We start from the raw sequence: 23,631 nt of genomic DNA, 5'->3' as shown, positions 1-23,631 counted from the left end.
TATATCCTTGAGTCGAATTATTTTTTGTTCAGACAATAAAGCGATTGTTTGATTCTCCACCTTTTCAAGTTGATTCTTGGTTATTATCGTTGGCCGTCCAGCTTTTCCGACTTGACGCTTTGCTTTGATAGCAGCTATCCCTCTTGCCTATGCTCCATTGGATATTGCACGCGACCCCACGGCAACCTTCCACGATAAAGGATATTTCTTCTTTATTTCGAAAACTTTCTGCGAAGGTGATGAAAACTGACGATATTCGGAAGTTGCTAATAGTCGATGAAGAGAATTTGAAGATATTTTTTTTGATGATTCCATCATTATGTTTTTGATCAAAAATTGAATTGATCATTTTGCAAAGTCTGAAAAAAATAGAAAACTAAAAATTAGATAATTTTTTTGAATAAATCCATCTTTCAAATTAATATCAGGTTTTTTCTTAATATTATTGTTATTCTTTTTCGTGGTTTTTGATTTTTCTTCAGACGAACCCACAACTCAAAGCAAACATCTGTGACTAAAAATATTGAAACAAAATCTCAAATATCACAGGAACAAGGCATTCACGAATATAAAATATCGTTTTCAAGTCGAACAAACGGGTATTTTCTTTTTTGAAACTGTTTTGAAAAACACAAACTACCGGCTTTTCCACAAACTCCCGCTTTTTCCACCAAGGGTGAAACCAATATTTTGACAACACAGGACGAAATTTTTTGTTTGATGAATTTTGTTCCGCATTGTTCTTTCAAAGATTTTTCTTGACTTTTTAATAATACTAAATTTTTTGCTGTATGACAATGAAAGAATTATTATTATTCGATTGCAGAAAAGTTTGGAACAAACCATTGATTTTTTCTAAAATTCAAGAATTTTGTTCCATTTGTCTTTGAAATTTTGATGATTTTTGCTATAGACACAATTATTCATTCTTTTGTTAAAAAAAAAAAAAAGAAAAGAAAAAGAAAAGAAAAAGAAAAGAAAGAGAAATAGAAAAATATTTAGTTTAAAATAAAATACATGGGTGATTCTTTTTGAAATCATTACTTTTTCCAGAGTATTGTTTTTTCAAAGGTTGTTTGTTATCTGGAAGTGATTTTGAATTCAAATACTAAATTCAATACAACTGTTTTTACTCAAATAAAGATGAAGATGTCTTCAAGAAGCCTTTTCTATTTTCAGTGTTTTTTGTTTATATTCAATTGAAATTTTCGAACAGAAAACTTTGAATGAAATAACATGGTTTCAAAAACAATCACCCATGTGTTATTTATAAAAAATCATTATTTTCCGAACAAAAATTTCGGTTTGACAATTTTGATAATGAACAAAAAAAAGCGACAGCACATATATTGACATACAGATATCGCACAAAATACAGGACAAGGTCGATTTCACAACAACTGCAAGAGGAATAATTCTGACAATTTTCCTCAAAATATATCTCATCAATTCAAATTCAATTTATAAACGAGACTTTAAAAATAGCTTCATTTGTGTTCAGAAAAAATAAATGATTGAAATCTCGGAGAAACTTAAAACTCTATTTCTCCGAAATATTAATAATAATTTTCTCTGAGCACAAATAAGACTATTTTGAAAGTCTCGTTGATCAATTGAGTTCGTGTTGATGAGATATATTTTGAGGAAAATTACCAGAATTGTTCCTTGCGGTTATTGAGAAATCGATCTTGTCCGGTATTTTGAGCGATATCTGTAGTTTTTATTTTTCTGCGTAAATAGGTATCTCATATAATCACAATCGGATATAGTCACTATAAGTTGTGCAAAAACAGATGTGATTATATCCAATTTTGACTAAATCTGGTCTTTATCAACTCTTTTCTTTGTTAAAAAAATAAATGGATTTCTCTTTTTGGAAAATTGCAGACGTTAAATACTTGATATAACATTAAAAAAAATATATCTTGATTAGATTATTGTTCCCACTCGCAAACATTCACTTGAATGGATATGATACCTTTGTTTATTGTGTATTTCTTTTCAACTGAAATTTCTTGATTGGGAACAACAAAATTGTAGAAATATAAGATATTCATTTCATTTATCAACAAAACATATGCGAATTTTTATGAGCATTTTCTCAAACATCTCCATTTTGAATAATTATCATGTTTTACTCAATTGAATGAATAATTTCTCTCCAAAGAAACAAACCCTTGAAGAATCAACAGTCCGAAAAAAGTTCGGATTTCAAAAAATAATCACACACAAATTAGAATAATATTTGTCTGTCTTCTATCGAAAAGACTCAATAATATTTTTTTTATAAGAATCTCATGGAAATACAAACAAATCTTTGATCACAAAAAAACAATAAAAAATTCGATCTCAATATCTGATAATCAACAAACAGATATTTTTCCCTTTGTCATGGAACAAAGTTTTGTTTTGAAGGTTTCAAACTGTTAATACAAATATGAAAGTTCAATCGAAAGTCTTAATAATTGGAATTTTTATATTTATCAGGTTCCAATCAACAATTCACTTTGTTGAAATAGCACAATTTTAGAATATCAAAACATAAATTTCATTTCTTGAGAAAAAATAGCAGTCAAAAAAATAAAGAAAGTGATGCAAATGATTGTTTTGAAACTTTCTTCTCGAGGGCGCATGTGAACTGTTTTTTTCAAAGATATTTTTCAAATCGAGACTTTTCAAAGAATGAATAAAAGTTTTGAGAAAAAACAAATTATCAAATAAACAATTGTTTTTCAGCTTTTCCATTGAAGAAAAAAAGTCATTTCGTCATTTATCAAATGTGAACAACGAAGAAGTCAAATTGTATTGAGCGATTGTTTCGTGGTCATGTGATGTTTTGGAAGCTTCCGTTTCGAACTCGCATGTTGAACTCTCAAAAAATGAAAAATCGTTATTCTTCAAATGTTTTGTTCACAAGCGGAGAGGTGATTCAAAAAACAAAAAAAGACTCAGAAATTGGAATTCAGAGAAATGAAATGAGAAGAGCCCCATGCCCTCAGATATTCACAAAATAATCATCAATGCTCAATGACAGTTCACAATAACATTCATCATTCAGAAAGGGAATCATTTCATGAAAGCTTGTGATTACATCTTCATATCCTTCTTCTTCCATCGTTTCAACCACTTTCCTTTTCAACCCTTTTCCTTTCGCTTCACCAGCTTCATCATCTTTCGATTTCAATCGATCACAAACATTCATGAAGAACCTCAAGCAGTCATATGCCATTTCGTTATCCATTGTTGGCAGCCGAATTCCCTCCAAAACAGCATCATCTGCTCCACCTTTCAACAACCCACCATCTTCACTGCCCTCTTTTCAGATGATGCTTTCAGCAAAACAATGCATTTCATGCTGTATTTCCTGTGATTGTCCTTCGCTGACCGAAACACCCGAACAACGCAGCCGACAAGCTCGGAATATTCGTCATCCCACAAGTGGCAGGAATAGAAGAAATCGAACAATGTGAAGAGCCATCTCCTCAAAACAATTCCTTCTTTCACCCCCTTTCCTCCTCTTTCCTCCTCTTTTCTCTTCTTTTCTCTTCCAATCCACACACTTTGACAGCTCGTCCATTTCTCTTGAAGCTTCCTTCACAAAATGCAGCTCATCCGTCATCACTTTTTCCAATACTCCATTGAAAAATAATCTGTTCATCAAAAACTGCCAGGCAGACTGATGCGCAAGTGGAGTGAGGTTGTGATGTTCCTGATGATGCTGAATAATTTCTTTCATCTCACTCAAATACAATTCTTCTGGAATTTTCTGAAAAACAAACACAAGAATTATCAATCAATGATTATTCACAACACAATACCACACTGTGAGCATGCCAACACTGCTCAAAGTCAACAGTGATGTTTCCACTTCTTTCCCATCTCCCTCCTTTTCCTCTTTGCTCAAGCCAACTTTCAGAAGACAGGACACACAGATTGAAAGCAGATTAAACAAGAATTTGTCTTTCAGCATGAGATGGCACTCACAAAGATCTGTCAGAAACTTTTCATTTCTTTTCTCTTTTTTCTTTTCTTCCTCGACAATCATCTCTTCAAATCTCTCACCCAATGAAGAATTTCCAAATCCACAAACACTCATGGATTTCAATGCATTCGAAGATCCGATATGCTTCAACAACAGAAATGCATTCTCCAAAGTCAGTTTCTTTTCTTCAATCATTTCGAATATTCCATTGAACACTTCTGCTGTGACCACACATTCAAGTTCTTCTTCGTCCATCTCGTCCATCGCTTCATTCATTTTTTCAATTTTCACTTTCTGTTCATCCTCATTGCAATCTTCAAGCTCGGAAAATAATTCTTTAATAAAAAAAAAAATAAAATCAAGAGCCACAATCACCAGGAATTCAAATGGAACAACGAATGAACACTGTTGTATCTTTCAGTGACGCTCACAGTCTGCATTTTTGAAAATGCATTGCATTCAGAAAACAACACAATTTTGATCATTCACATTGAATTCACATTTGAATGGATAGATGACATCGATGAATAAAAAAAAGTCAAAAATGATAATTGCAATATGTGCATTCACACCTTCCTTTTTCGTCTTGGCATTTTTGGAAAGTGATTGCTGAGTGAAGAAATGCTTTTTTGTTTTTCAATTCAAATTTGGTGTTATGGACAGTTTGATCGAAAATTTTTTTCTGAACTGGAATGATTATTGGCAAGATGAGGAACTGTGAATGAATATTTTCTGCGAAATATGAAAAATAATATGAAGAGGTGGCAGCTGGCTGATGATATGCATTGATAATGAAATTTCATTCAGATGACTTTTGGAGATTGGATAACAGATGAAACACAACAATCACATGAATAACACAAAAGACATAATGTCTGCAAATTTATATTGTTCAATTGATTGTGAAGATGTTTCCGTCTGAAACCTCTCCAAAGTGCAGAAATATGAGTGATTGTTGAAATGGCCATTCTTCTCATTGGAGAGCAAGACGATAGGATTGGAGCTGATTGTGCACAGCAACTTGGAAATAAATGAAGTTATGGAAGAATCATGATTTTCACTATTTTTGATTGGTGAAAAAGATGAAAACAAATTCGACTGATATTTTATTGAATGAAAACAAAAGAGGTTGGAATTTAATGGGAAATAAAGTGTTTGCAAATTTATATCGAACTTTGTTATTTTGTGCAGAAGAGTGGATTTTTGGACAAAGAAAGTTGCAAGCCAACCAAGTGAAGGATATTTATCACAAAAAATGACAAGAAAGCGTTGAAAGCAATCGGATTGGAACTTTGCACACAATTCCTCCATGAGCAATCATCTGTCTGTGTGGAATCAGAGTGAGGGATTTGTATCCATGAATTTTGATTTTCCATTCAAGAAGAAGATCTGTTAAGCTTCGAAACAGAATGTGATTGGTGCGTGTGCATGAGCTCTTCCTCAACGAAGCTATTTGATGGAATTCTCAAATTGTTTCATTCAAATCAAAAGTGATGTTATTATCACTTTTTTTATTTGGAGACATGTTCAACATGAAGGAGCAACAAAGTTTCCATCTTGTGTTCATCAGCATTCAATCTTTATTCAAATGGGAATCACATTGAATAATCTCAGTTTTCTCATTCGTCCTCTTCGTTGTCTGCCTCCTGTGCCACATGGAAATTGAGCGTGTCTCTGTGATTGGATGGACTTCTTACTCTGTTGAAAGAACTTCTTATCCCATTCCACGCATCCGATTTTCTTCTTCTTTCTTCTTCTTCAAATCACTTGAAATCTTCCTCTTCTCTCATCTCCTCATCATCAATTACCCTGCCAATTCTTTTTCATTTTTGTGTATTTTGGCAAATGATTCATCATTAATCTTGCTTTTGAACGTATTTTTTTAAACAAATCGAGCTATCCCAACAGAAATTCAAATGGGATTTACACTTTTTTGAAGATTTCAAAAATCAATTCGGATTCTAACTGTCTTCATTCCAATGTTATATGAATTTATAAATATTGAAGCATTTCTTTTTTCAAAAACTATAATGAATAAATAAAAAATATTTTGAAGATAATGACCACAGAAGAATTTTTATTTTATTTGTAGATAACAATTATATACTCCATTCTAACTGATATTGAAAAAATGATAACTCAAGTGGAATTTTCTGAATAAACCATTACTGTTGCGCAAAAAACACTGTTTTTTGAAAACGAAGTTTCAAGTGGTTTTTACCAGAAAGAAAGGTTGCAAAAGATTGAATAAAAAACATTTGGGAAATTCACTTTCATTTTGTTTATTGACTGTTTTTGTGAATTCTCCACTCATTGGAAAAACAACAAATGTGAAACGTGGTGTTTGAAGCTGGATACAGCACAGCAAATTGAACAAAACAAGAACAGACAACAACCAGGATGTTTCGTGTGCAAAATATCAAGGATGCTATTGATTTATATTTCAAATATTTTGTTTTGAAGTAATGGTCTTCAATCTGAAGAATTGCTCTTGTTCTTCTGAGAAGAAACAGAAAATATGTGAGTTGAAGAATTTCATTGAGGAGATGGGTGTGAAGGAATTGGGATGTGTGTTTGCAGGAATAGTGTTTGAGAAGATCTTCGAAATGGTTGAAGGGGAGGAATTGGTGCTGGAAGATGGAATTATGCTGTTGAAGCATGTTGGATATTACAAGGCTTTATCAGACATTCACACTGACAACGATGGTGAATCTTCATTTCGCAAAAGGTTTGAAAGGAAAGTGATGAACGAAGAATGGAAAAAAGGGTCAAAGAAGGAAAAGATGCTGAATGATGTTTGTGAATGCTATGCCTTGTCATATGAACAGTTTGTGACATTCAACTTTTCATCGGTTTGTGTTCCTCGTCTTCTGGGAGTTGCATCAAACAAAGGAGACAGCCAAGATGCACAAAAAGAAGTGGAAACAGCTTTGTTGGCTTTGAGCCACATCTGTGAGGATGAAGTCTGAAAATATTTCTTCTTCATTTTTTTTTCGAATCTTTTTTTTCACTTTCAATTTTTATTACAACCCATTTATTTGTCAGTATGTGGAGGAAGATGTATTTATGAGCAGCATTGTCAGTGTGATTGTCCGTCATCAGCAGAATCGCAACCTCACACAGCTTTCCTTCCAATCAGCATGACAATTTTTGATGAACAGAATGCACACAAAGGCACAAATGGAAAGTGCCATGTCAATGCATTTTGGTTTTGTGGAAGAGGGAAGGAGGGAATTGGAAGAGCTGGAGAAGCGAGGGAATTGGCAGAGAAAGGAAAGGAGGGTGAAAGAGCTGAAAGACATTCACACGATTCTGAGATGGCTGAAAACACTCAACAAGCATTTTGTGAACCATCAGCCATCGAGAGAGAGAAACACAAGATTGGCAGCAGTGGTTGTTGGGATTTGCAGAAAGGCGAGGGTTTGTTTTGTGGAACTGTCTTTGGAATGCCTGGTGCTGCTTGAGCAAATGAATGAGTCAGCATCGCTAAGTGTTTGTGATTTTGTGACAATCGAAGCAGTTGATGTGTTTTTGGAGGAGATCACCCGATCGGTGGTTCACACAGAATTCTTGAGTTGCTGCCTGGACTTCGTGCTTTTGGTGCTTGACAGATTGAGAGAGAAGGATAAGGAATCAATGAAACAGCAAGTTTTGGTAAAGTTGGAAAGGGAAGGATTGGAGGATTTGGTGAACAGCTTCCTCAAAACTGCTCATTGAAAAAAGGTCAAATTGAATTATTTCATTTATTGGATCGATTCTTCTGAATTCGTTTTATTTGTGATTATTTGTTTCTTTTTCATAAAATAAAATTCATGTTCGATATAGATGAGAAAAGATTATCAGTTTTGTGATTTTTTTTTTCATTCTTTCTTTCAAATTACATTGAAATTTTGATTGTTTTTTTTTTTCATTCATTTCACAAAACAGAATAAAGAGGATGAATTTCGCACACAAATCTTCCAACGAGAATCTCAAATTTCCAGATTCTTTTGCTAAATCAAAAATAATATTTAGGATTGAGAATAAAAATTTTAAAAAGAAAAAGCTATTTTGAATATACCGTTTTTTCATTTAATTTCCAGAACAACATTGGAAAAAAATCATCATCAAAGACTTTTTCGCTTTTGAATCTTTTTTATTGCTTTCAGAATTGAATACATGAGATTTACAAAATGATAGTTTTTCTTCAATGAACTAAAGGAGCAAGTGAAGCGAATGAAAAGTTGGAATGCAAAGAGAGGATTGATGGCTGGGTAAAGAAAAGAATGGAAAACTTGGGGCAGAGGCAGATGAATGGTGGAAGATGGAAAAGGCAGAAGGAAATAGCGAATGATTATTTAAATCAACAAAAACATTTTGTTGTTTAAGAAATATGTCTTTTTTTTTTATTTCTTCAAAAAGAGGAGCAAAATATAAATAAATGTCTTTCACTTCATACACCGAATTGATGAGATACATTGTCAAATAAAATGACTTTTTGAAATCAATAACATTCTATGTCTTCTTTTATTTTGCAACAATTCATAATTATCAAATCATGAATTGGATAAAGAATTCAACAAAAAAAATTGATACATTTTTATTCTATCAATTTGGTAATTTGATGCACACTTTTTATGTCTTGCTTTTGCGTTTCTCATTATTCAACAAAAATATTCACTATAAAGATATTTAGGATGAAGATTCATGGAATTCTTTGTAAAGAGAAGATTAATAACGAAGTGTAATCTCGAATGTGTTTCAAATATTATTGAAAGCATGTTAATTGAAATATTTCTATTTTCTTTGAAGTTAAGAATAAAAAATATTGAAATGATCATTTTTATAATATTTAATTTTTTCAAATCAAAACTGATTTTTATTCTCGATAAGCATGCATTTGTTCCTTTTAGCATGTCTGATTCTGGCAGAGACATTTAAATCTCAAGTTATCTGTGAAACAGCCACATTAGAAAACCAAAGTATTTTTTCCAATATAACTTTTTAATATAACAGTATTTATTTTGGTCAAGACAACTCAACTGATGCACAGTTTTTCACAAATGGCAATAATGATTATTTTTCTGAACAGAGAAAAGCATCAGGAATGGAAAGATGGAAGGCAGGAACATGCACAGCGATTTATTCATTTTTACGCTTTTCCAATTCTTCAGTTGGACTGAAAAATGTGGCAGTGGAACATTCTTCCTCCCCATTTATTCTGATAACAGATAAATCGAATGTGGTGTTGGATTCCTGCATTTCCCACCAAAAATCGGAATCTCCTTTTCATTTGAATATCGGGTCAATCTGCCTCACAAACATGACTTTGATCCCCCAAAAGAATCTTAACCCTTCCAGTCTCATATTTTCATCTGATGATTCCAATTCTGTTATTTTGAGAAATTCTATCATCACAGACCTGGCTGTTTCTTCATCAGACTATTTTCTGTTATCAGGAAAGAGCAAAAGCGAACAGATTGATAATTGTGCCTTCAGGAACATGTCTGTGAAATATTCCTCGAATAGCGATCATTTTGTGGAACATTCATGTTTTCTGAGTTCAATGGAGAACTGCCTCATTTATTCGTGTGTGAATGTCTTTGAAGGAGGGATTTCGAGTGGATCATATTCTTCACATGAATTCATCTGCAAAAACACAACAATAAACTTCGGGAAAAGAAAAACAAATGCTCTTCAGAAAAAGGGACAAATTAATTCAACGGAAAGCCAATCCTTTTCGTTGTGTGAATGGGAAGATTGCACAGCACCACAAGGAGGAGCTCTTTATGTTCATGGCAATGCAAGTGCTATTCTCACAGTTGAGAATTCTTCATTCACAAGATGCAACGCTTCCTCGACAAATGGTGGAGGAATATATGCTCAAAGAATAGCTGAATGCATCGTGCATCATTCAACATTTGATCAATGTTCAGCTGCAGCAACCAATGGATATGGAGGCGGAGGAATAATGGTCGATAATGTTTATACCCAACCAGTGGTCGACGATTGTTTGTTTAATAATTGTTCTTCAGCTGATGATGGAGGAGCTATATATTTTTATCAACCAAAAACTCAAAGACAGAAAGAATGTGTTGTAAATTCCTTTTTTGACAACTGTCAATGCAATTTTTCAATAAATGGAGCAGGAGGTGCAATTATTATTTGGGAGCCACTGGATAAAGTTATCGTTTCAAATTGCTTATTTTGTCATTGCCATTCAATGTGTGGAGGTGGCGCTGCTTGCCAATTCATAAATACAAATAACAATGGAATTTTATTTTATTTCTGTTTTTTCCATAATAACACGTGCATGAAAGGAGGACATGACATTGTTCTGCAAAACTCAACGTCAAATAATATCGATCCAAGTTGCTTTTCAACGAGTCAAACATCAAATAGAGTCAGCACAAATTATTATTCAATTGTTGACAAAAGTGAATGGCTTCGCAAAGATTTTGGAAATGTGAGATTTGTATCTTCAACTGATTCACAACCAAAAGGCATTGACACATATGCATGTGGGCTGGATAAATCTTATCCATGCAGCAAGATCAGCCTTTGCCTCACACAACTCATTCCAGACTTGGTTCCCAATGTGGAAGTATTTTCAGGAATCATTTTCGAAACAAATAGTTTTGATTGTGGCATCAACACTTTTACAGTTTATGGCCAAAGTGATACGAGTACAGAAATCCAAACAGAATTTGAAGCATCTGGGCTGTCTCTATTTTCAGTCTCGACAGGAACATTGACTGCCAGAGACTTTGTTCTTGTGCATGACTCGGCTCATCCGAATAACCGTGGGTCAAGGCTGTTTGAGATAAGTGGAGCAGGAGGAATGAGGATCAGCAGACTGAACATATCTTTTGGGAGCGGACAATCAACAGAAACAGCATTTTCGACAGAACTGATAAATGTCCAGAATGGGATGTTTCAGATGGAACAAGTGAACTGGGCAAAGACTATCTCCACAAATTCACTGTTTTCGCTTTCTTCAACAAATGAGATTTCATTGGCACTTTCAGAATGTACCTTTGATGGGATTGGAAGAACAACGAGCGGAGCAGCAGTGATATCGTTTTCGAATGACAAGGCCAACATTGATGTGAATTGTTGCACTTTTGAAAGATGTGGAAGCAGAACATCGGCTGATGGGGGATCGATGATGCTGTGTGTTGGGAATGGAAATGAAGTGAAAGTGAAAGGTGGATCTTTTGATGGGTGCTATTGCTCTGCAACATATGGATTTGGAGGAGGAATCCTTCTTCGATTATTGAATGAAAATCCAGATTTCCTGATCTCCTCTTCGTTTGGCACAAACACAGCCAAATGGGGAAGCGACATCTTTGTCATTTCACCCAATCTGGAAGTGACTGCAAAATCACAAAAAATCACTTGTGTGACAGATTCATTGGATTCTGTTGAGAAGGTGAGAGGATATGACAATGGAAACAACAGTGTGGCTATCCCTCTGTGCATCTATCTCCTTCCCACCCCAGAAGAAATATATGTGAGCAATTCTGAGGCATCCAATCACTCACACTGTGGAATTGTCCAATTCCCTTGTTTGACAATGAAACACTCCCTCACTCGTCAAACAGAAACAAAGAAAGTTATTGTGAATGGAATGATTGCAATGAGTGATGAATTGGCCTTTGCTGGACAGAAACATGAAATCCGAGGAAATGAAGATGAAAGTGGTTGGACAGTCTCTGATTCAAGTGAAACATATAATTCATCGATGATAACAGCAAATGTTGAAACAGAATTTTCAAAACTCATCTTCTCTCTTCCATCTTCACTTCCTCTTCACTCCACTTTCATTTCGTCATCTTCATCATCAATAACTCTGTCTCAGTGTTCACTTTCTCTTCAAAATCCATCATCAGAATTGACATTTCTGTTCTTGTCCGTTGAGTCAGGGATCTTAGCCATCGACAAATTCTCAGCTTCATCAATTGATTTGAAGAGAGATTCGCTGATCTCATTGTCTGGAAGTGGAACAAATACCGAGTTGATGAGCACTCTGTGGTTGAACATGACGAAATGCAATTTCACAAAAATCGAAAGAGCAGCTGGAAATGGAGGGTGTGTGAGCATTGACAATAGCAATGATGAAAATTCAAATTCAGAAATAAATATTGAAGAATGTGATTTTGATGGGTGTTCTGTGCTTGCTGACGAAAGCAGAGGAGGGGCCATTGATGCCCAGTTGAAAGGGAGCGTTCAAATGAATGTTATTTCATGCACATTCACAAGATGCACAGCACCAGCTGAAGAAGGTATGACTGGCTTTGGCGGAGGGATTGCACTGAAGCTGATTGATGACTATTCTTCATTTGTGATCTCATCACCTGGTTTTGAGGCAGATAAGCCAAATGTTGCAAGACATGGAAATGATCTTTTTGTTGAATCGCCAAACTTGACAAAGAGCATCACAAACACCTCTCTTCCATTTGCATCTGAGCATCTTTCTGATATTTCGTTTGATTCTATGAGAGGCATTGATGGGAGCGACACAACGAATGCCATTCCACTGGTTTTATTCTGGCGAGCGATTGAGTCAGAGATATTTATTGGGAGCGAAGGTTGTGATGTGTGTGTGTGTGGATTCTCGGATTATCCGTGTCTGTCGATGGATCATTCGTTGACAAGACTGCCAGAAGGAAATGAAAGGAATGTCAGCATCATTGGAAATGGAATTCTTCAGAAGAGTGTTGAAGTGAGTGGAATATCAGTGAAATCGGATGAGAGCAGCATGTGCTCATTGGAATGTGTTTCATCGCTTGAAGGAGCAGAAGGAGCAGCAATGAAGATTTGTAGCATTACCAATTTCGAACTGATTATGTTTGTGATTCCATCTTCATTTGCAAGTGGAGTGAATGTTTTGATGCATGTTGGATCAAGCGATGGATCATTGACTGTGAAAGACTGCTCATTCACCAAAAAAGGAGATGAGAGAGAAGAAGTGACAGATTATGGGCTGATCAAAGCAGAAGGAGGGACAGTTGTGCTGGAATTGGTGACGATGCAATTGTTGAGCTTTTCGCAGGATGTTATTTCTGTTTTGTCAACAACTGTGCTGAATGCGAAAAATCTGACGATGAAGAATATTGAGGTGGAGGGAGCAAGTGGATTGAGGATATCAAAGGGATCAGCTGGAGAGAAGAGAGGGAGCAATGAAGGAGAACAAAACATTGTTATTGAGTGGAGTATATTCGAAGAAGTCATCCAGAGAACAACTGATGATATTCCTGTCTTTCGAAATGAAAATGATGCGCCATTGAAAATGGTTGTTCGGAACACAACGATGAAGAGATGTGGAGGGTTGAAGTGTGGAAAGGGAGGAGGGATGTTTTGTGAGTTGAACGAAGGAGGAAAGTTTGAGTGCTCATTTTCGACAATTTCCGAGTGCTTCTGCTCGAGCACAGGAAGAGGTGGGTGGCTGTTTCTGGAATGCACCTCGACAGCTGAGCAGCCTCTGAACTTTGTGTTGTCGAATATCACGTTCAGAGACAACACCGCATTGAGAGGGAGGGATGTGTATATTCGATGCCACTCAATCGATACACAAATTGTTGATGAGCAGTTCTTGCTGGATTTCAGAGCACCATTTGTGAAGGAACGGGCGATATGGGGATGCACAACAGACTCGTTTCTTGGTGAAGAGGATCTTCTGCTGAGAGTTGTGAAATATCAGAGCGAGACGATATTTGTGTCATCGGTTGCAGACAATCGCGCAGACAGCAAGCAATGTGGAGAGTTGGACACGCCATGCCACTCATTGAATCAGGGAGTGCAGCACATCATTCCATCTCTGTATTCACAGCTGTTGATCTTGGGGCAAACAGAAATTGTTGGGAAGTGTGATGTTCTTGATGTGACCATCCGCTCACTGCAATCTCCCTCAGCTGCATTGGTGTATCTGAACTCAACAATAACAAACGAGGGAAGTCTGATCACAACCTCAGAGAATGTTCGGGTTGAGAGATTGAAATTCAACTTTGGGCAGTTATTTTCATATTCGGGGAGTTCAATCATTCATGAAGCAAGTGGTCAGCTTTCTCTTTCATTTGTTGATTTTTCTTCTGCTGGCCAATCAGAAAGCATTGAATCTGTTGTTCTCAATTCAACATTGCTGAGCATCGAAAATGGAATTCTTCATGTTGACAACTGCTCAATATCAATGCTTTCATTCGAGAAGCCTTCATTTCTGCTAAATGGAGATGAGATAAATATTACAAATGTGAAACTGGAACAAATTGAATCAACAACAAATGTATTTGAGATTGGACAATGTGGAAGTGTTGTGTTTAATGGAGTATCTTCAGATGGAGTGAAGCTGTCTGAAGGTTGTATCATTGTGATAAACGATTTGTCATCAGGAACAGTTTCTATTGGAATTTCCTCGTTCAACAACTGCTCGAGATATTCAGAAGGAGTTTCTGTTCTCACTGCTTCTTCAACTTTAGCTCAAATAAATCTTTTCAATTGCTCTTGCTCAGATTGCCATTCTCTGTCGAGCAAAGGAAGCATTATGGAGATAAGCAATACAAAGGATGTTTCGATGCAAATATGTGAATTTGAAGGAATTCTTTCAAAAGAAAGTGAAAATGAGAGAAACAGCGATTTTGAAGAAATATGCAAATGGAATAGATCACTTGTTCACTCAACTGATTCTTCATTGGTGATGAAGGATGTGATTATTTCTGATGCTTCATCAGGTGGATTGTCAGTATCTGCTGGAGATGTGACAATAGAGAAAGGGGAGTTTTTGAACAACAATCCATTTATTGAAAAATATTTATCATTGAGAAGAAACATCATTTGTTCAGATTCAGCGTCACTGACAATTTCCAGCTTGAAAGGTGGAGATGGATTGAAAGACAATTCTTCTCTTTGGATTTTGAATGATGGATGTGATTTGAGAGGGATAGCAGGAGAAAGGTCATCTCCATTTTTCATTCCCAAACTGGAAGATGTTTCAGTGAATGAGAATGGCAGCAATGTTGTTGTGAAATTTGAGGGATCACTTCTTCTTCCTTGTGACTTGTCATTCAGATTGATATTCAAAACAGGGGATGTGGAGTTGGTTGAGACATATCCATTTGAGGAAGACAGTTTTGTTTCAGAAACGGAAGTGATCGGAACAATTCCATCAGAAAAATTTTCAACTATTGCAGATGAAACAGAGGTGTCAGTGATGATTCTATTTGGGAAGCAATTGGCTGCAACCTCTCCGCAGATTGTGAAAAACAAAACAGAACCAAAGACTGGAAATGATAAAGTGGTGGAAGGAGGAAAAGAAGGAAAATCATCATGGACTGTGATAATTGCCATTATATTTGTTGTTTTGTTTTTGATTGTACTGATTGTATCTATTATTCTGGCAATTCGATGGAGAAAGCAAAAGAGACGAACAGAAGAATTGGAAGTGATTGTGAATGATACAGTGAAGAAGGATCCGAAGTTAATTGAAATGGTGACGATGGAGATGTCTCCTGAGGAGCAGTGGAGGAGAGCAGAGAGGGAAGCAGAGAAGAAGAATGAAGAAAGGATCAAGAAGAGAATGTGTGAGAAAAGCTTGGAACATTCTGAATCATCTGAGCATTTGTTGAGTGAGAGTGGATCGACAGAATACATCTTGGGGAGAGATTCAGACAAAATTCCTGATTGGGCATTGGAGAAAGTTGAGGAAGAGGAAATAAGAAAGCAGACTCCATCACCTTCAATCTCATCCACTTCAACAACAGACTCAGATTCAACATTTGTTCGGGGTGAGGATCTGTGCCCCACAACCTCATCGATGTCGAATCTTGTGGATGCGATGGTCTGTTCGTCTCCCCATGAGAAGCTGATTGTGGATCTGAGGGATTCGCTGTTCATGCTGCTTCATGGAAAGAACAAGACAAAGGAGATGCCGATTGGCTCCTTGAAGGAGAGGGAGCAGACAGCTGCCCAGATCCTGTTCTGGGTGGCAAATCTGGCACTCCACTCATTTGATGAAATGGAGAATCCTCTGTCATCGCTTGCCAATCTCACACCGCACATTGTGCTGTTCTCAGAGCACATGGCGATCTGCATTGTGATGCACTCCGACTTCTCATCAGACTCTGGCAGTTCATCTGTCTCTTCAAGCTCCACCATGGTCACATCTTCCTCTGATGTTTCAGTGATGAGCGAGAGATTCACCAAGTCTCCACCTCCATCATCAGCCTTTGAGGATGATGAAGATGAAGAAAGAAAAGAGTGTCTGAGGTGGAAAGCACCAGAGCTGCAGATGAACAAGAAGATGGGAGCAACAAAGGAGTCAGTGGCATTCTCGATTGGGATGATGCTGTGGGAGTGCCTGACACTGGAGATCCCATTTGATGAGTATGAGGGTGAGGTGGCAGGGCAGAAGATAGTGAATCACGAACGACCGAACATATCAGCTGTGAAGGAGTCGAATTTCTTTGAAATCATCCGAGCTTGCCTGTCTGCTCAGCCAGAAGACAGACTGAGCTTGGCAGGGCTGAAGCGCGAGTTCATCCAGCGGTTTCCTGCAGGAGCAGCAATTCTGACGATGTCAGATGCGATTGATCTGGAGGAGAGAACAGAAGATGGGAAACAAAACACAATTGTGCATTCTTCAGATATCACGGGGACTTTGCTGACTGAGAAGTGAATGTGGAGTTGATGATTGATATGCTTTGGATATGCTTTTATTTCACAAATATATGAATAATGGTGTTTTTTTATTTTGACTCTATTCAACAATTCGACTTGTTTGTCTTCTTCTTTTTGTTTCCATGAATTGTTATGTTTGGATCAATTTGAAATATTAATTGCTTCAAAAGCAGAATTGGTCTGCTTGTCATATGTTGTGTTTATGTATTTGTATTTATTCGCTTTGTATGTATTGCTCATGTTGTTACAGTTCACATTCTGAACACAAACTTGTTTTTTTTTTATTTTATCTCTATTTGGAACTTTCAGTTCAATCTTTTCTTTTTGGGATATGTATTGTGATTTCACATTCTGTTTGGATTATGAGAGACTTCGATTTGTGTTGTTTGTCCATTTTTTCACAAATGTTATTCTTTTTTTGTTTTTCACAAATAAACTTTTTCTTTGTTGGAAGCAATAACAACGTTGGAAACAAACAACAAATCAGTTTTTCGTTTGAAACTCAAAATGAGAAATTATTATTCCTTCTCTAGCCACAACTATGTCAGTTGAGCCAACAAATTGCCAACTTTTTAATTTCCCATGTATTTCAATTCCTCCTTCAAAGAAATATTTTGTTCTGTTTGATATGCATTGTGAAGGGGAAAATGGTTCAAGAAGGCAAAATATAGAATGCCGAATCTGACATTTCTTGAAGAATGTTTTCAATTGAAGTCCAAGTTTGTGATGGTCTTTCATGATTGTCTCAAAATCATTCAAATATGAACTGAGGAAGAAGAAGGGAGTAGGAAAAGAAGGATAACAAGATCAGATTCTATTCTTCATACAAAAATTGTGAATGTTGAAACACTACAATGACTCTTTTGAGAAGCGTTGTTTTCTTTATTCATTTCAATATAAAACATCAGTTTTTCCTCTTTTCAGATTGTGTACCGGTGTGAATTGACAAAATGAAGGTGAAATATATGATTATTTCTGATTTGTTTATAATGATGAAACAACATAAAAAGATAAGAAAAATCTATTCTGCATCAATCATTTTCACACGAAAGAAAAATGGAGATGACATGAAGCATATGAAAACTTTCATGGATTTGGAAGATATTCTTTTATCTGTTGAAAACCACTGAGCAATTTCCAAATCGTTTGAACAGTCCTTTGTTTGAAAAGCTCACCTCTCATCAATATGAAAATGAAAGAATTTGATGTTTTGTATTGTCTGACAGAAGCAATCATCGATTCAGCATTTTCAACATGATAAATAATTCAATATTAACAAAGGAACAAATCAATTGTGACAACAAAAAACAAGCTGAGGAAACATTGGCCATCCTTCTTCTGAAAACAAAAGTTGAATTTCTTTTGTTGAGAATGAGAAAAAATCCTGTGGTAAATATCTCAACAACCAATTCCACTTGCCATTCCTTCAATGCAATGATTCCAATTTTGAAATTGGACTTCAAAAAACAAATTTGAGTCTTTCGGGAACGAGAACCGATGATTGAGTCTTTCGTTCATATTTCAGTCTTTTGAGAATGATGAAACATATTTTGTTTGCCTCAATTATTATCAAGTCTTTCAAAAAAAAAAACCACTTGAAATATTGTTTTCTGAAAAGTTAGCCAAACGTCAAAATTCTTTGAGTTGATATTGGTTGATGTTGATGAAGAATCCAAAGTTGTGATGCTTGCAAAGTTGCACTTCAAAAGAAAGAAATGATAAAAGATCAGTAGATTTCACAGATTATAAGTGATTGTTGCTGAAGTCAATAGGGATTCAACAAATTGTTGATTAAAAACTGGATGGATGATTTTTTTATTTTGTTGGTATCTGATAGAAGCAAAAGTTGAAATTATTTGATTTGCAAGAAAAAATAAAAGAAAAGTTGGAAAGTTGGAAAAAAAAATCATTTGAAAATATTGTTGAGTAACATTCACATGATGATGACAAGTTTTTTAGCCTTGTTCAGAGAAAAACAATTCATGGTTTCTTCTTCATTATCATTTTTCATTTCGCATTTGTGAAAGAAATTTCAGAGTGAGCATTGCCCTTTAAATATCAAGTACTCTTGTTTCTTTTCTTCAAATTCCAATTCATTTCCATCCAACATACACATTTCCTGAGCTCTCTCGATTCTCTCGAAGCCTCTCTTTCAAAGTGCAATTAATTCACAATTACATCTTCCAAACTTTTGTCTGTGAATATTCAGTGATCCAAAAACTGCCGTGCCGATTGATAGACAAGTTCAGTGAGGTTGTGACGTTACTAACGATTCACGATTATCTCCTTGATTTCACTGATGAAAAGTTCTTTTTTCACTTTCTAATCAAAACAATAGGAAAAAATGCAAAAGCATGAAAAAGTTTGCGGAACAAAGCATGCACAAAATCAAATATTTCTAAAACCAGCAAATCTATTTCAACTTCTTTTTTAGCTTCCTCATTTTCCTCTTTGGTTCAACGCAGTATTCAGAAATAAAGGCACTTCCTTCGAAATTAATGACAAAGGAGGATAAAAGCTTAATGAAATATAGCATTCGTTGATATCAACAAAAATCCTTCCATTCGTTCCTTTTTTTCCTTCTCCCTTTTTCAGTAATTTTCTCAAAACTTGCACTCAACGAAGACCATAAAATTCATGCGTCCAAAAATTTCTCAATAATTTGCAAAATCCAATGTACTGCAACAGCTAAATTGCACATTCAAGCTATAGTTTCTTTTGTTCAATCATTTTGTCAATTTTTCCCATCAATTTGTTTATTTCTCCAATTTTCTGGATATATTCAGAACAACTATTATGTTCAACAATTAAAAATAAATCTTATAAATGTCATTTCAATAAAAGCAAGAATTTGCAAGAAATCACAAAGCAATGAAATAAACGAACTGAAAAACTTTTTTGATATCTATGTTTTCAACATTATTAATTTATTTATTCAAATATTTTGTTAATTTCGAAATTTGTGAAATACTGATAAAGTTGCAATGAAACAAAGTTTAATTATGCTTAATTGCACACACATTACACGAACATTGTTATTACACACATCCTCATCTGATGAATGCATATTCATTTTTAATTAGAAATTACAAACAAATAAAATAATCAGTGTGGATTTTTTTTTATATGGGCATCTTTTTTGTTTCTATTTTCATAAATATTTATATATTGTATTCTTCATATCAGAAAGAATAGATGTTTTGAATTTGTTTAATAATATGAAAAACACCCTTATTTATATTTTATTCATTTAAACAAAACGGCAACCAACCCTCGTCAAGTGAGGATAATAATTCCTCAACCTTTGGAAACGAATACCCAAAGTAATTCAGTGCGTGTAATTGTTCGTTCAAGGTATATATTTTTTGTATCATCTTTTTATTGTTATTGTCTTTGTTAAAAATGTAATTTTGAGGCCACTGAAAGAAGACGAAGAACAATCCGTTTATTTCGATGAAAAAGAGAATTGCAAACAGACCATTTTAATCCCTCGCATGGGGCAACACCAAAATAGCCAAAACTTGATGAAATATTCTTTTGATCGCGTTTACCCACCTGAAACAAAGCAAGAACAAGTCTTTGATGAAATTGTTTGGTTTTATTTAATTTTTTGAAATTGGAAAAATTCTTAAATATGCATTTTTTAATTCATTGAAACAGATTAAGCACATTATTGATGAATCTCTTCAAGGATTTAATTGCACTGTTTTTGCATATGGCCAAACGGGGAGTGGGAAAACATATACAATGGAAGGAAAGCACACAGAAACGGGAGAGCTCAGTGGAGAGGAAATCGGAATTATTCCAAGATCAATGCATAGAATATTCTCGTTGTTGGATCAGGCATGCCCTGATGGAGTAATTTCTGGATCGGATATTGATGGATGCACAGAGCTGGATTCGACCCACCAAATTAGTCGCCCACAATCTCGCGCATCTTCAAGACTATGTTCTCCTGTACCAACATCACCTGTTCTCTCTCCATCTTCCCGTCCATCCTCTCCTTCTCTTTTCAATGCAACAACCACAAATGCGAATTCTCTTCCATCTTCATCATCAGCATCAGCATCAGCTGCGTCGTCATCTTTTGGATCTTCACGTTCTTTGTCCCCTAATCCTCTGCCTCCATTGTCTCCTCCTCTCCCACTTTCGCCATCTTCAGGTTTCCCAGGAAGTGCTCCAATTTCTCCGTTTCCAATTTCTCCATCGTCATCTGGGCTTGACCCGTTTGATTCGGCATTTTTCTCGCTGCCTCAGCCTTCGCCGTCTGAAGTGAAAGCAGTGTTTGGATCTGACCAAGTGTTGTGCTGGAAAGTGAGTGTTTCCAATGTGGAGATATACAACGAGAATCTGAGAGATCTGCTAAGTGGAGGGGATGTGGACAAAGAGGAAGAGAAGAAGAAGGAGAAAGACGGAGACAAGCGAACAGGCTGGCAAAATACAGCAACAAATTCGACATCAGCAACATCATCTGCTTCTTCTTCTCGCCCAACTTCGCCATCTACATCTTCATCGGGTCATTCATCAGCTCCTTTTCAAGCATCAAGTTCAAATTCTTCTTCTTCTTCACCTTCTTCTTCATCAGCACGTTTTCCTCATTCGAAGAAACTCTCGATCGTTCAGGGCCGCGACAACTCTGTATTTATCCAGGGTGTCAAAGAGGAGGTTGTTTGTTCTCCTGCTGAGGCAATTTTCTGGATGAAAGAAGGCGAAAAGCGGAGGATAAGCGCAGAAACAGCACTAAACCAGAGATCGTCGCGCTCTCATTCGATATTCATCGTGTCCATAGCAATAAAGAAAAGGCGCAGAGGAAGGAAACACGGGGCTGGCGGAGGAATCAGCACTCCGACGCGAAGCGAGGCCGCGGGAGAAGACGAGTTGTTTGCAGCGGACGAATTTGCAGGTGGCGAAGAAGAAGGCGGAGCGGGTGAAGTTGAGGAGATTATCCACGGCAAGCTGAATCTGGTTGATCTTGCGGGGTCTGAATGTGTGGGGCGGACGAAAGCGGAGAAGCAGCAGCAGAAGGAAGCAGGCTACATCAACCAGTCTCTGCTGACGCTGGGCAAAGTGATTGATGCGCTGCGGACGAAGAGCGAGCACATTCCGTACCGCGAGTCGCATCTGACGCGGCTGCTGCAGAATTCGCTGGGAGGTGACGGGAAGACGGCGATGATCGCAACGATTGACCTGTCAGAGGCGAACAGGGAAAACACAAAGTCAACACTCGATTTTGCGACACGCACGAAAAGCGTTCAGAATAAGCCTAAAATTAACGTCGCATTGTCGTCGCAGACAAAGTTGGATGCGATGAAGAAGAAGATTGCAACTCTGGAAAAGCAGGTGCGGATGATGGTGAGCAAGGAAGGTGTGCGTGTGGAGCAGGAAGTGTGGGAGAAGATGAAGCAAAGAGAGAAAGAAGTTGAGGAGAAGCTAAAAGTGCTGGAAAGGGAGAACGAGGAGAAGGGAAGAGAAGTCAAAACACTGACTGTTGAACTCGAAAAAGAGCGAGTGAGAAGCACAGAATTGGAGCGGACGTTCGAATTTGCGCTGAGCGAAGAGAAAGCGAAGCGATTTGAGCAAGAAAGAAGGATCGAGAGTGCCGAACTGAAAATGAAGGATTTTGCAGCACAGCTAGCTCAGCAGGCCCAGATGCAGGAGAAAGTGCAGACGACTGTGAAGTACTTGACGTGGGTTCAAAACACGCTGGTTCCGCAGTTTTTCGTTCCGCTAATGAAATTAGTCAATGAAAGGAAGGATAATGATTGTGAAGACAAAAGCTCAGAATTCGAAAAGAAAATTGAAAAAGTCAATGAGCAGTTCGATACCATCATGGGGCATATCAACAAAATGGCTGAAGAAATGAATCATTTGGCGAAAGAGCATCGTCAACTTCAAGATGCTATGGAAGGCATCAAAGAAAAAAAGCAGAAAGCGACAAAAGCAATAACAGATCAATTGTCGCTTATTGATGCACAGATGAGCAGATTGAAAGAGTTGATTGAAGCCAAAAGCAAAGAAGAAGAAGAAGAAGAAACATCTTTAAGTGAAGGCTTCAGCGAATTGTCAAAAATAATGGAAGATGCAAGACATCATGTGTCAAATAGCAAAACAGATGTGAATGATTCTTCCAACGAAGCAGTTTCTTCTGATGTAACACTGATCGATCAGGTCTGCCAATCGCAGCAGGAAACGCGAGGCATTTTGACCAGCTTGGGGCAGTTGATTGAAGAAAATCAAGCGACAAACAAAATAATTCAGATTGTTGAAAGCACGTTTGATTCAAGTTCGGATAAACTGCCAGTTTTTGAAGGAAAGACTGAAGCGGACAAAGATGATGAAGAATGCAATGCAAACATTAAAACGAAAGAAAGCAAGATTGAACATATAGTTTCAGCATTTAAATATGATACCAATATGGCGTTGGAAACATTAAAGCAATTTGAAAATCAGCAAAACCAAATTTCATTGGTAACAGAATCAATACGTTCCAATGAGAATGAATTAACATAAAACTTGCCTTTTAATTTTAACAACTTTGATATATTCTCTACAATTAATTATTTTTTTGAAAAGATTTTAAAAAAACAAAACAAACTTTTTAAAAATTAAAAATATGAAAAAGCTCAATTTGTTCAAAAAAAAGCAAATAAACGTGATAAAATAATACAAATTTTCAAAAACAATAGCTTTCAAATTGCTAAATCAGAAATATGGAAAGAACAACTGAAGATTCTCCAAGTTTTTTCACAGCAGGCAGATTTATCAAATTCCTCCAACAACTTTGCCTCAAATGAAATTGGAAACTCATTCAAAGAATTATTTTTTGTGTTCTGCAATCACTTTATGATTAATAATTCCTTAAGAATTCAACTTTTTCAAAAGAAAAATCAACAAATAGTTTATGGAATAAACACAAACTTGTATTCTAATAACTTTGAAATTTTTTTTATTTGAAAAAAGTTCATAAATACTATAATAAAAGAAAGAAGAAATATTGA

The 23,631-nt window shown here is 36.1% G+C and overlaps 5 protein-coding genes across 5 annotated transcripts; 4 read left to right on the top strand and 1 right to left on the bottom strand.

Moving 5' to 3' along the window:
• Nucleotides 1-2,890: 2,890 nt before the first annotated feature.
• On the bottom strand, nucleotides 2,891-4,258 carry MONOS_13803 (uncharacterized protein; the record flags this gene model as incomplete). The annotated part of the gene is made up of 2 exons (XM_067866540.1): nucleotides 2,891-3,766; nucleotides 3,824-4,258. 2 exons carry the CDS (start codon nucleotides 4,256-4,258, stop codon nucleotides 3,428-3,430), a joined length of 774 nt encoding a protein of 257 aa, XP_067736483.1. The 3' UTR covers nucleotides 2,891-3,427.
• A 1,899-nt stretch (nucleotides 4,259-6,157) lies between these two features.
• MONOS_13804 (uncharacterized protein) lies at nucleotides 6,158-6,951 on the top strand (the record flags this gene model as incomplete). The annotated part of the gene is made up of 3 exons (XM_067866541.1): nucleotides 6,158-6,214; nucleotides 6,333-6,389; nucleotides 6,446-6,951. The coding sequence occupies exons 2-3, from the start codon at nucleotides 6,383-6,385 to the stop codon at nucleotides 6,949-6,951; spliced, it is 513 nt and encodes a 170-aa protein (XP_067736482.1). The 5' UTR covers nucleotides 6,158-6,214; nucleotides 6,333-6,382.
• Nucleotides 6,952-7,144: 193 nt separating this feature from the next.
• MONOS_13805 (uncharacterized protein) lies at nucleotides 7,145-7,699 on the top strand (the record flags this gene model as incomplete). Its single annotated transcript, XM_067866542.1, has 1 exon — nucleotides 7,145-7,699. One exon carries the CDS (start codon nucleotides 7,145-7,147, stop codon nucleotides 7,697-7,699), a length of 555 nt encoding a protein of 184 aa, XP_067736481.1.
• Nucleotides 7,700-9,957: 2,258 nt separating this feature from the next.
• MONOS_13806 (uncharacterized protein) lies at nucleotides 9,958-17,116 on the top strand. Its single transcript, XM_067866543.1, has one exon. It carries the CDS (start codon nucleotides 10,185-10,187, stop codon nucleotides 16,629-16,631), a length of 6,447 nt encoding a protein of 2,148 aa, XP_067736480.1. The 5' UTR covers nucleotides 9,958-10,184; the 3' UTR covers nucleotides 16,632-17,116.
• Nucleotides 17,117-19,883: 2,767 nt separating this feature from the next.
• MONOS_13807 (kinesin 5) lies at nucleotides 19,884-23,245 on the top strand. The gene is made up of 3 exons (XM_067866544.1): nucleotides 19,884-19,987; nucleotides 20,049-20,223; nucleotides 20,294-23,245. The coding sequence occupies exons 2-3, from the start codon at nucleotides 20,128-20,130 to the stop codon at nucleotides 23,141-23,143; spliced, it is 2,946 nt and encodes a 981-aa protein (XP_067736479.1). The 5' UTR covers nucleotides 19,884-19,987; nucleotides 20,049-20,127; the 3' UTR covers nucleotides 23,144-23,245.
• The last annotated feature ends 386 nt before the right edge of the window (nucleotides 23,246-23,631 follow it).

This window comes from Monocercomonoides exilis (genome assembly GCF_001643675.1).
Source record: "Monocercomonoides exilis strain PA203 chromosome Unknown scaffold1-2713096, whole genome shotgun sequence".
NCBI lineage: Eukaryota > Preaxostyla > Oxymonadida > Polymastigidae > Monocercomonoides > Monocercomonoides exilis.
Note: the sequence above shows the minus strand (reverse complement) of the source record. Positions and strands in the feature narration are given on the sequence as shown.

Excerpts from the sequence above, each read along its gene's own strand:
- MONOS_13807 (XM_067866544.1), top strand. The coding sequence starts at position 20,128 with ATGGGGCAACACCAAAATAGCCAAAACTTGATGAAATATTCTTTTGAT. Across the intron at positions 20,224-20,293 it reads AACAAGTCTTTGATGAAATT|ATTAAGCACATTATTGATGA; the intron begins GTTTGGTTTTAT and ends TCATTGAAACAG.
- MONOS_13806 (XM_067866543.1), top strand. The coding sequence starts at position 10,185 with ATGTGTGGAGGTGGCGCTGCTTGCCAATTCATAAATACAAATAACAAT.